Below are 11,416 nucleotides of genomic sequence, written 5' to 3' on the forward strand. Positions count from 1 at the left end.
TATTATTATTTATATATATATATATATATATATATATATATATATATATATATATATATATATATATATATATATATATATATATATGCATGTAGGTGAGAATAAATAAGAAGGCGCCAAGTATATTAATCATTGATAAATGATAACCTTTCCGTATTTATTGAATACATGGCATATTGTTTGGGCAATAAGCACTGTTACTCTTATTGTATTATTGGAAATGTCAGTTTTTCTGGCATAATTTGAGCATTAAAAGCTGATGATGACATAGAAGTGATCACTAATAGGGAGAAGAAAATAATGGCTATATGATAAATTGTCTGTATTCTTGACTAACAATGATTGCAAGGAATCATTTAACAGGAATGTTTTTCGCTTTATTCCAGCACAGAAAGAATTGAAACAGAAAAGCAAGCGCAAACAATTGCACTATTTTAGGTAAAAAAGAGAAGTTGGTAACGAACTGAAAACACGAAATCGTGCAATAAACAAGCGCAAAAGCATCATTTTAGAAAAGTTTGATTAAAAGGTATTTTGATAAACAGATGGCTTAACAGATCAGTTGACATATGTTAACTGCATGTAAAAACACAGACAACGCATTTTCGGAAATGATTAGGAGAAAGGTAGGATCAAACCATACGGAATCAAGAACAGAAACTAAAACAATCAAAATACCAGACGTTAGTAATAAATCAGAACCTTCAAAGAAATGGAGAAAACTTGGAAAGGAAAGAAGGAAGATGAAGAATGATATCGATAAAATAATCACTCTTGGTCTTCAAGTGAGAGATGCGTAATTTTAGTGAAATCAAATTCAGTGGTAGTACCACGCTGAAATATGTCTAATACATCTTTACAAGTCGTCTCAAAATGGGTTGTTGGATCATACGAACGCGAGATAAACACTTGCGATTCAGTACCCATATCAATTGGCTCATAGACGTCCGAGACATTTACAAACCTGGAAATTTCTTCTGTATGCTGATATATTCCAAAACTTATAGTTCTACCTACACTCATAACTGAACAAGGCTTATTGACTTTATATGGTAGAAAACTTGAGAGATGTAAACAAACTTCTCGGTAATTGGACCCAACAACTGCAGTCCCGGCAAAATTTCAGCTTCTGGATTATTTGTTTCTACAGTTGTTGAAACCATTGCAATATACCATCCATTTGGTGCCACCATATTGGCATTAGACACCAGAGAAATATAAATATCTGCAATATAATTTAGTGAATTCTATTATTTCCAAGATAACATATGGCACTTTTGAGAAGAAACATGCAGATTATACTAACGAAAAAGGAGATACCGTAATGGCGTCCAACTTGCTTTTGTGGAATAATTATCTGGCAGCTTTGCGCATCGTTGGTGTTTGGTATTGGATGGTTTAGAAGGCAAATGGCCCGAATCACTTGCCCAGTTTTCCTCACTTTATCAGGGACATATGATGGATCACAGTACACCTATAAGACATTTCTATTAATTCTCTAGAATTTTACAACTGTGGAAACCCCGAAAAAATGAAAATAATTAATCAATACAAAACAATTACACAGCTTACCTGCTTGCACTTCGCTATGTCGTCTCCACTCTTCACACCAACAACTTTTCCGTTTTCGTAAACGATACGGTCAACGCGTTTGTCAAGCATGTATGTGCCCCCATAAATTGCACTCAGTCTAAATACGAAACTTTTTTAAACTAACGCCCCTTTCATGAAATACATCCTTTTCATGGCCAAATGAAACAGTATATTAAATAATAATAAGATACTGATGAATAATGAAAAAATTCCATACCGAGCAAATCCTTGCGGAAGTTCGCCAAGACCATAAAGAGGATAAAGATACGGCGATTTCCCATATCGAGCTAACGAATCGGAATACAAACGAATCCTTTCAGCTGTCGGTACAAACAGTTCATTCTTGTAACTGGAATATAATAGAGCTTCACTACAACTTTACAGGAATTGAATTCAAAATACTTGCAAAAACCCTGCTTTGTAAAACTTACTTGTCATCTCGATATAGTGCCAATGCATGACCAGTGAAATCCGCTGTATTTTCATCCAAACCAAATTTGTCATAAACCTGGAAAGAATTTTCAACAAAAATCAAGTGAATTCCAACAGCTTAGTGCCTTACGGCATAATGTGAATCTGAAATTTCGAAAATTTCAAAGTTTCCTGCAAAATTTCTCGAAGCTCTTCTTGCTTATTCAAACAAAGGCAAATATCGCTGCAGAAGTAAATGGACTTACTGCCATATCTTTGACCACTCTATTCCAATTTCAGTTAAACAGGAGAAGATTGAGAAAATTAGTGTAGCGAATAACTAGTATAATGAAAAATTAGTATAGTGAATAAGTTCAGAAAGGTAATATTGTAAAAGGAAGATGAACTGAGTATGAATAAAAAAGTGGAAACAACCTGTTGCATTGTAGTCACATCAGGATTGAAACCCTCGTGCGTAGTCTTGTTGTTGATGTCGAAATTTTGTACCCAAACGAGGAATTTTTTGAAACGTCTCTTTTCAAACATTCCCATCAAATCTGGAACAACGCGAGCTTTTACTTCTCTCCAGGTAAATGTAGCATGAAGAACGAAATCAAAAATTTACATAAAAAGCTTCCTTCGTTTTCGTTGCACGGAAAAAAAGTACAGCATTAAACGCCGACTAAAACATACTTGTAGCTAAAGCTTCCATTTCATCAGCTGGAACTTTGAAAATTTTACCACCTTTGTACACATAAGAGCCCTCAATTGACTTGAATTCAAGATAACGTGTCACGCCCGTATGTATCAAAAGCTGCAATACAACAAAATTGAAGGATGAAGACATGAAATTGTGATCGTAAATTATCCTAACAAAGTACTTTAAAACAAAAGAAAAAAATTGGGAAATTAACCTTGACAAGTGACCCATTTGCCATCAGAAATTTAGGAATCAGATCAACATTCCAATCCCGACCTCTTCCCATATCCGTAGACGGCTTCGCATTCGGTCCTAAAAATTCGATATATAAACGGATTCCTTATAGTTTTTCCAATATATATTCTACAAGTTTTTACAAAATTTTCAAAAAAAAGACATGAAAAACTACTTACCAAAGAACTTTTCATAAAGTTGTTCAAGTGGTGTTAACGAAGCTGATTCACCGCCATAATAATTGTTCTGATCAATGTGGAGTATTTTTTGCCTGATACTGACAACATTCCAGACAGTATGCATTCCTGAAAACTATCAGCTCTCAATTTCAATCAAATCGTTTCGCTGCCACAACTTCCTTATAGAGATGTTAACAATCTGAAGTATAGCGCTTTCGGTTCCATACAATTCAGATAAGCGTGAAATAAAAATGAAACATAAAATTGAAAGTACCTTAAGTCCTGTACCAAGGACGATAGCATCGTATTCCTCATCCATGTTGCCTACACAAATCAGTTCACCTACAAATCAAATTTAAGGTGCGTCATAGCAATTATCCCACGAAACCACGTTGCCTTAGTTATTAGAGTGTTACTCACAGGACATACAAAAACATTCGACAATCCAACTAATATGACAAAAAACGATCTTAATTGCACCAATTTATAACTTCATATTTGTAAAAAGTGATACAAAAATTGAAACTAGATATATTTTGGGAAATCTCAAGACAAACTAAGAAAGCAGAAGAAACGAAGAGATGAATAATCCAAACAGTAAGTAATACTAAATTATTACAGTTGGTCGCGAGATTCTTCATTGTCCTGGGTTGACGTAATCAGAAATTAGCATAAAGCATTAACCACCTCCCAGATTGAAAGCACTCTAACTTAAAATACTGCAGAAGCACTTTGGGAAATAAAAAAGACATCTTCCGCTCATAAATGATGTTATTTGATCTAAAGCATGATGCAGCTTCATCAAAGTGTACAAACAAGAGATAAACAAATGAAAATTGAAACAAACAACAAAGACAGCCCGATATTTCTACGGTAACTGTAAATTTTCAACCAAATTTCAATTATTTTTTATTTGTTATTACACACTGTTTACTCATTGACATTCAAATGAAAATTCAAAACAATTCCAACTCAATTTTCCGCGTAGAACCTGAACTTTTTGCAAAAGTCATTCATTATGAAAACCAGTGGTACAGTCCACATGAAGAACAGCTGGAATGGTAGAGTTTATTTGGAACTGGATAAAAAAAATATCCGGTAGTGGTAAAAGGACAGATGATTTCAAAAGATGAAATAAATCCAAATCTTTAAGTTTTTGAACTTGACCAGCGCAAGCATTTCCCAACATTTTTTATCACTAGACCAAAATGAAGCTACGATTACCATTAATACCATGATATTCAGAAAAAATGATCGGATAGTACAGCACTGAACAATGACTTTTCTCTCTTTTCCTTCCATGACTTTACGAAGTGGACAAATCCATTTTCCTCCAAAACTCATCGCATACAACAAACATTGTAGTTAATTTTTGATGGCAACTAAAGCATAATTTATCGATGTGTTCTGACTCCATGACCAATGATTTGTGAGAGGATTGTAAATCATGCCGTGCAACATACGCACACTACAACCATTTTCTTCCAAAATCATTCGCAAAATTTTCGGTTCAATAAATTTCGACCAACTATGGATACCAGGTGGAACAATGCCCAATACCCTCTAAAATAATTCATTTTGTTAACGACACTTCTAATAAATACTTCATAGTTTTTGCTCCAGTTCAGCAGTAAATTTGATTCAAACATTTGAGTATTTTTGTGAATTCAAGGAAGTTTGCGTATCGACGACCACTTCTATTCGAATAATCCACGAGAATCTCAGATGTTTCCTAATGATTCATATCTACTTTAGGTTAAGAAACTCTTTTTACTTCCTCTGATTCCTTCTGAGCGATTGTCATACTTCTAAATGAGAATATAGTTCAACATAACCTCTGCCATCCAAACAGCCATCACTCGACTAGCAACAGTTTTATTAATGGTTGTAAAGAAGAGAGTACCACTTCTGCGCACCAAGTGAATGCATGATTCCACAAATAATTCCACATCGGCAACATGTTCGATTATTTCGGATGCGACAATTGCATCGAACACTAAAAAGAAAGGGGAAAAAAAATCATTTTACTAACGGATATCAAAAGACACCTAAAAGTTTCCATTTCCTCTTTTAAAATTAATTTTGATAATATATGTCACTAAAGAGTGATTAGAGATAACGTTTTTTGCAGGGCTAGACATATTTCAAATAAAATGAATAGGAGGGACGTAAGAAGAGAAAAGAAACAGGCATAGAAATTAACAATTTTGATTGGCAAAGAAAAAAGTAGACTAGCATAAGCAAATGCAGCAGTACCAAAGAAACTTTACGTAATGAATATGGATCTTATATTAATTCATGTACCTTACTTCCAGCATTTTTTGTGGCAAAATCTTCAACCGATGAACACGTAAATGTTGCTTTGCCTGATCCGCGATTTTCACGACGGAAACGATTTCCTGCTTCTTCTAGTGAAGCAATTACATCAAAGGAGGCATCCAAAGCTTCAACGTTGGCCCCCAACCGCGCCAACGGAAAAGTTAATATTCCACCGCCACATCCAATATCAGCAATGTGTAAACCCGAAAGAGAATCCTGAAATATTAAAATCCAAATTGAAAAGGATGAATCAATTACAGTATCAGAATAAAAACATAAACAGTGCAATACCAAAACTTCGAAAAAAACTACAACTCAGCAGCTGAAGTTAAGAAATTACATGGCCCTGTTCGGTTTTAAGACCAATTGTATTAACAATCAGCGGTAGCCGAAGTCGATTCATGGAATATAGCGCTTTAAAAGTTCCATCTTCCTTCGTCCAGTCAGGCGATAATTTTGCGAAAGCTTTGATATCACTGTCATCAACCGAAGTCGGCTGAGACTGAAGACTCCTTGAATTAACAGAAAAGCGTCGCTTTGTTAAATCCAAAAGCAGATGATGAAGCTTATATGTACAACATATACCTTTTTCAAGCTCAGCAAACATCTGAAGTTTATAGTTCAAGTTCCAAATCTTCTGATCTCAATAAAAAAAAAAAGTTGTTAGTCCATGGCATCTCCTTCCCCTATTGATAAATCAAAAATGGATATGAACCAATAACAGCAAAAAGGAACTATGTACAATATGATTAAATTTTTTACTAATCATAAATAAGCACAAAACCGTTATCACAAAAGCAGTAGTATGAATAAATGAACACGATCTATTACTAATTAAAAGTAGAACTAATTTTTGTTCCTAAGAAAGGTTGACAAGAAATCTTTCGGTTTTGTTTCAACGTTTTCACGGAACAAGACGTTTCGTAAATGGTATGAATTATACCAAGCCTTTTGACACGCCAAAATCACCTGAAATATTTATAAAAAACAATATTTTATCTAAGATTGACATTACTTAAACAACTGTTTCGATGGACATAATTTCAATCCAGAATAACTGCATAATCTTAGACTATTCTACAGTTAAAAAATTTGATAATAAATACTGAAAGCGGTTAGAAACTGTTGAAATTGCAGAACAAAAATCCTAACACAAGTTTATCGTGCAAATTGATGGAAAAAGGGAAAAAAATTGTAAGGAAATACTAAATTTTAAGAAAAAAGTTCTACTTGACGGCATTCTGCGACTTTTCGATCGATAACGCGAAAATCGGTCAAATGTGCATTATTAGTAAATTGTTTTTTTAAAGCTGCCCGAAAAACAGACAGCGGCATATCCTCAAAATGGAATTCTTTGTAGAGTTGCGGCGCATAGCGTTGCCTGAAATGAGCGAAAGAATTAGATAGAAGAAGGAAAACGACCTTTAGTTGACTAAATAATTTTCATAATTAATTAATAAACCGCGCGTCCTACCGTCTGAAGAAAAATCTCAGATATGTAAAAAACCAACAAAAAATGATCTGAAAAAAGTTGACAAATTGCTACATTATATCCATGTCTTCCTCTTTATAGCAAAAAAGAAAAAGTTCAGAAAAGTTTTTATACAACGACCAATTTTAATTTTCAAAATAGGTAAAAACTGCTCCCACAACAGTTCAACACCACCTTTCTACATCAACACCACCTTTCTACACCGCTAATTATCACAGATAAACAAGGTATTATCGTCCCACCGCTCTGTTATGAATAATACTCCTTTCATGGACAGATGCTCAATGCACTTTCAGCCAAAATGCCGCAATATTAACACTATTAATTATGAAAGGGAAATGTCTTCTCGAGGAAATTTTCCCCATTGCAGAGAAACCAATTCTTATAAAAGAAAAAAAAACTGAACGTAAAAGAGATTAATATTGGAACACGCCATAATCTTCGACTTTTTTCCTCTTTAGATCCATTCACAGTAGTCCCAAATTTACTACTGGTAACAACTCTATAAGTGATCAAATTATTTTTTTTTACCAAACAGAGGGTGCACTATCAGTGTAATACCACTGGATACATCCATATATATATATATATATATAATAGACTTGCATAAGTCCGAATCAAAGACAACGGCAAAATGTAAACGACTATGTTATTCTATATATTTGATATCGACAACAAAATTAAATTTGAAAGAAAAACCTAATTATCTACGGGAACTTGCAACAAACAGATGTGTTAATATATAGTAGTGGTGAAAAAGTGACATAAGGTTCTGGTGGAATATTCAGTGAGTGATGAAATAAAACGAGCTGTCATTGTCAGTGGATCAGTCAATGTCAACAGCCAACCACAAGTTAAACACCCACAAAACGAAAAGATATGAGCCGATGAAATTAGTATTTCATTACAAAATAGAAAACCTAAAAACAAATCCTAGAAACAAAAAGAAAGCCTTACCTAATTGTAAAGAAGGCTTAACCATAACAATCACATACTATTTATTTTCGCAACACATTCGTGCTTTAAAAGAACAAAACAAGAAAAATTGACGAACTACAAAAAAAAAAACAAAAAGAAAAAAAAAGAAAACGAACAAGTATATACATATATAGGCAAATATATGGGCTATCTTTCCTGAAAAAGATACTAGGCAACAGCTGCAACATCCCCAGCGATAGCATTTAGGCACTGCATTTTTCGACTCAAACATTAATATCCAAAATCGATTCAGCGTTTCTCATCCAAGCCTGCACACATAGATAAATGCAAGGACGAATAAAAATAACGATTACAACCACTGTGACGACAAGAATGACTGCATTACTGCTACTGCGCCTACCACTGTTACCACCAAATGACTGCATTACTGCTACTGCGCCTACTACTGTTACCACCACGACTACTGCACTACTGCTATCGCAACATTCCAATAACACCAAGTACTTGACCGGTTTGCAAAATGATGACGATATCCTTCCTTCTATAATTCCATGCAGGAAGGAGGATGGATTGTGACAACGTTGAACTGAAACTTCAACGAAACATAAAGCAAGCAAGCAATAACATATTTGCTAATGTCATCCTTTGTGCTTTTCCCATTGTTCCTAACGAATGTTACATGAAGCAATCACTGATAAGAACCAATCAACAAATATGACAAATACTGCTGAGGGTAAAAAGGATCGCGACGTTATGACGGTTTTAAAAACACATCCATCCTCTTCGATGACAGCTAAACATAATTAACTTGCTAATAAGGGAACACAGAAAAACCGTGTTCCTTATACTGACGTGTTTCATGCTACGTAATATAACTGTGCCATAAAGATTGTCAAACCCTGTCTTTATCCTGAACTAATTTTCAATGAGAAAAACAATGACAAGTGAGATAAGGAATATCTTTCATCTCACATACTAAGTACGCAGCAACACTTCTTAATTATTCATAGTCAAAAGACTGGCTAGATTACAATATATCAACGCATGACATGAAATAGGCAGTTCATGTCTTCAGTTTTATGCGAAAAAAAAAATCTTTTTCCTCTCTTTTTTGGTACTCAGCCTGATAATACTTCCGTTTTGTGCCTTTATTTTGATAAATATAGCTGAAATAATCAGTAAAATGGATGCGAGGATTAGGAAAACCGGAAGAAAAGACAAGATTGGAAACGCTGAATCTATACTTTTCCTGAGAGGAACGTAAATTAGAGCATACATTTCTAAAATTTCAATTGATAATGAGAATCTATTACAATAGATTCCAAATTTTTTTCTCTACTTTTTGCTGGTCCATACCAAGCTTGTAAGCTAATACTATGATCCGGACCTGGCAGACGCATGACTTGTCAATCAACATAACCGTATATTCCTAATGAAGCCAAAATGTAATCACCATAACACTCCACCAACCCATCAATTGGTGAGGCTGCGTCGATGGCCAGTTGTTTAATATCAGTATTCCAAATTTTATACCAACGGAGGTCCAGGCAATATACAAGAATTTCAGTTTCAACAAAGATAAGCAGTTTCTTCCCTGTCCTGTCATTTTGTATTACCACTTTAGTTTTCCTCTACTTACTACTTTACTATTTCTTGTTACTGATAGCCAACCAGATATCACTACTATTCCTGAACATAGCTGGGTGATACTTAGTAAATACTCACTAAAAAGTTGCAAGTTCCTTAGAACTCCTGACATCCGTGTTATAGCAAGCCTTTGTCAGGATATGCAAGTGTTAACATATAGTTAACAGTGAACGAAAGCGAGAGAAATTTCCTCACTTTCATATCCAGAGAATGAAAATCAATTGCACAAACGTGATAATTTCCATGGATTGATAATCTGGCCTTATTGCAGTACGAGAATATTAAAGGAACTAACATTTCCTTATATACAGCAAGCACATTTGATCGGCTTTGTGTTTTATTGGCTGAAACAATGGGGACAACTTCACGTGTAGTCGCTGTAACAGTTCTTATCATGCCTGCTGCCATTTTCGTTCAATTCAATGTTTCACCTCGCGATAACTGGTAATTATACAGTCATTCAGGAATAGACCTGACATGATAAGCTGGACTGCCCTCATAGATAATGAAGGCATCTATTTGAATGAAAAAAGTATTGCAGTAAAATCAAAACGGATGCCACTTTTTCTTCATGATATAAAGTTCATAATAAAGACAAGAAATGGAATGAAGAAGTCAGTTATGCAAGTAGTCAAGACATGCAGGGTAAGAACTCACTCTGGCTTCAAGAAATTCCACTTTTCGTTCCAGGAGTGACACCTTATCACTAAGTGTTGCGATTCTGCTCCGACAAGAGAGTTCTGAAAGTATGCACCCTAATAAATTTCATTTCCAACCGCCACGTGATAAACTTTAATTTGTCATTTTAAATGGTAATAAAATGAAAAACGTGAACAAGCAACAATTTGCTGCCATTTGGGAAGACCTAGATTAAATGCTACCTTCTAGTTGTCAGATAAATAGTCGAATATTTACTTCGTCGATGTGATACGACTTTCTAACTAATCATTTGTCACTAAGTGTACCAATTCTGAAAAAAAAAGACCAACCAAAATTACAAAGAAAATCCGCGATATGTCGGATGTTATCGGAAACCACCTGTGCGTATTCACGATTATTCCAGTCTTCTCGTAGTTGCCGCTGTACAAGTGTAACCTTCACACTACCTGCGTTCATTCACCACCTTTAAATCTCCCTTTCCGTCCAGTCTAGAAGGAAAAATTTTTTATGTTCTTTCTGTAACACTTTATCGGTATAACTATGCACGCATGTCGATTAAGAACAGCAAATCTATCTCATATTCTTTCCATATTTTGTAATATTTCATCCGGAAATACGATCATTCCTTAAACCATCTTCTACAGTATCAATTATCCTTAAACTTATGCTAGTCTCATCATTTGATTTTTAATCCCTGAGCTTCTCTCCACCTGAAATACTCTTCGCCAGAAATATCTTACACCTCATCTGAGATAATTTCTGCATACTTGACATATTCACTACAAAAAAACATATGATCACACTTCAGGAAATTCATAAAACCGTTAGATCCTAACCGATTCATGAAACGGAACACACGTTAGCAACCCGTAAAACTCTTTACAACCCATAAAACGCATGAAATGATCACGCTTCAGAAGATCCAATGCCGATGAGCGAAAAACTCACAGAGCTGCAGCATCGTGACTTCGTGTACGCATGTGCTAAGGTACATTGCGCCAATTCAAATTTTTAAAATTCTTAAATCATACCTTAATTTCACCGATTATTGTTCGCAGAACGTGCAATTCCTTTCTTTCTCTCCCTCTCTCTCTCTCTCTCTCACTCTCTCGCTGTCGTTTTCCCTCTATAGCAGCAAAATATGATTTGTGAAGAAGGCATTAGTTATGATGATCACTTCCCTATATATATTTTTTCTCCTGAATTTAAAAATTGTACCAAATTCCGTAAAATGTTCATATG

General features: G+C 34.7%; 3 protein-coding genes across 3 annotated transcripts; all 3 read right to left on the reverse strand.

Moving 5' to 3' along the window:
- Positions 1-360: 360 nt before the first annotated feature.
- On the reverse strand, positions 361-3,612 carry LOAG_08943 (rab GDP dissociation inhibitor alpha). Its single transcript, XM_020447832.1, has 11 exons — positions 3,392-3,612; positions 3,118-3,243; positions 2,919-3,016; positions 2,698-2,818; positions 2,440-2,561; positions 2,025-2,101; positions 1,811-1,942; positions 1,573-1,690; positions 1,321-1,474; positions 1,081-1,225; positions 361-964 (listed from the first exon to the last, which is right to left on the reverse strand). The coding sequence occupies exons 2-11, from the start codon at positions 3,239-3,241 to the stop codon at positions 769-771; spliced, it is 1,287 nt and encodes a 428-aa protein (XP_020301976.1). The 5' UTR covers positions 3,242-3,243; positions 3,392-3,612; the 3' UTR covers positions 361-768.
- Positions 3,613-4,283: 671 nt separating this feature from the next.
- On the reverse strand, positions 4,284-6,181 carry LOAG_08944 (3-demethylubiquinone-9 3-O-methyltransferase). Its single transcript, XM_003144474.2, has 4 exons — positions 5,777-6,181; positions 5,427-5,652; positions 4,953-5,113; positions 4,284-4,680 (listed from the first exon to the last, which is right to left on the reverse strand). The coding sequence occupies exons 1-4, from the start codon at positions 6,041-6,043 to the stop codon at positions 4,483-4,485; spliced, it is 852 nt and encodes a 283-aa protein (XP_003144522.2). The 5' UTR covers positions 6,044-6,181; the 3' UTR covers positions 4,284-4,482.
- Positions 6,182-10,129: 3,948 nt separating this feature from the next.
- LOAG_08945 (hypothetical protein) lies at positions 10,130-10,630 on the reverse strand (the record flags this gene model as incomplete). The annotated part of the gene is made up of 2 exons (XM_003144475.1): positions 10,130-10,254; positions 10,504-10,630. 2 exons carry the CDS (start codon positions 10,628-10,630, stop codon positions 10,130-10,132), a joined length of 252 nt encoding a protein of 83 aa, XP_003144523.1.
- Between the last annotated feature and the right edge of the window lie 786 nt (positions 10,631-11,416).

Source organism: Loa loa, assembly GCF_000183805.2.
Source record: "Loa loa unplaced genomic scaffold supercont3.240, whole genome shotgun sequence".
In the NCBI taxonomy this organism is placed as follows: domain Eukaryota; kingdom Metazoa; phylum Nematoda; class Chromadorea; order Rhabditida; family Onchocercidae; genus Loa; species Loa loa.

Excerpts from the sequence above, each read along its gene's own strand:
- LOAG_08943 (XM_020447832.1), bottom strand. The coding sequence starts at position 3,241 with ATGCATACTGTCTGGAATGTTGTCAGTATCAGGCAAAAAATACTCCAC. Across the intron at positions 3,017-3,117 it reads ACTTTATGAAAAGTTCTTTG|GACCGAATGCGAAGCCGTCT; the intron begins GTAAGTAGTTTT and ends TCGAATTTTTAG. Across the intron at positions 1,475-1,572 it reads ACATAGCGAAGTGCAAGCAG|GTGTACTGTGATCCATCATA; the intron begins GTAAGCTGTGTA and ends AATGTCTTATAG.
- LOAG_08944 (XM_003144474.2), bottom strand. The coding sequence starts at position 6,043 with ATGTTTGCTGAGCTTGAAAAAGGTATATGTTGTACATATAAGCTTCAT. Across the intron at positions 5,114-5,426 it reads TGCCACAAAAAATGCTGGAA|TGTTCGATGCAATTGTCGCA; the intron begins GTAAGGTACATG and ends CTTTCTTTTTAG. Across the intron at positions 4,681-4,952 it reads TGGCTGTTTGGATGGCAGAG|AGGGTATTGGGCATTGTTCC; the intron begins GTTATGTTGAAC and ends GAATTATTTTAG.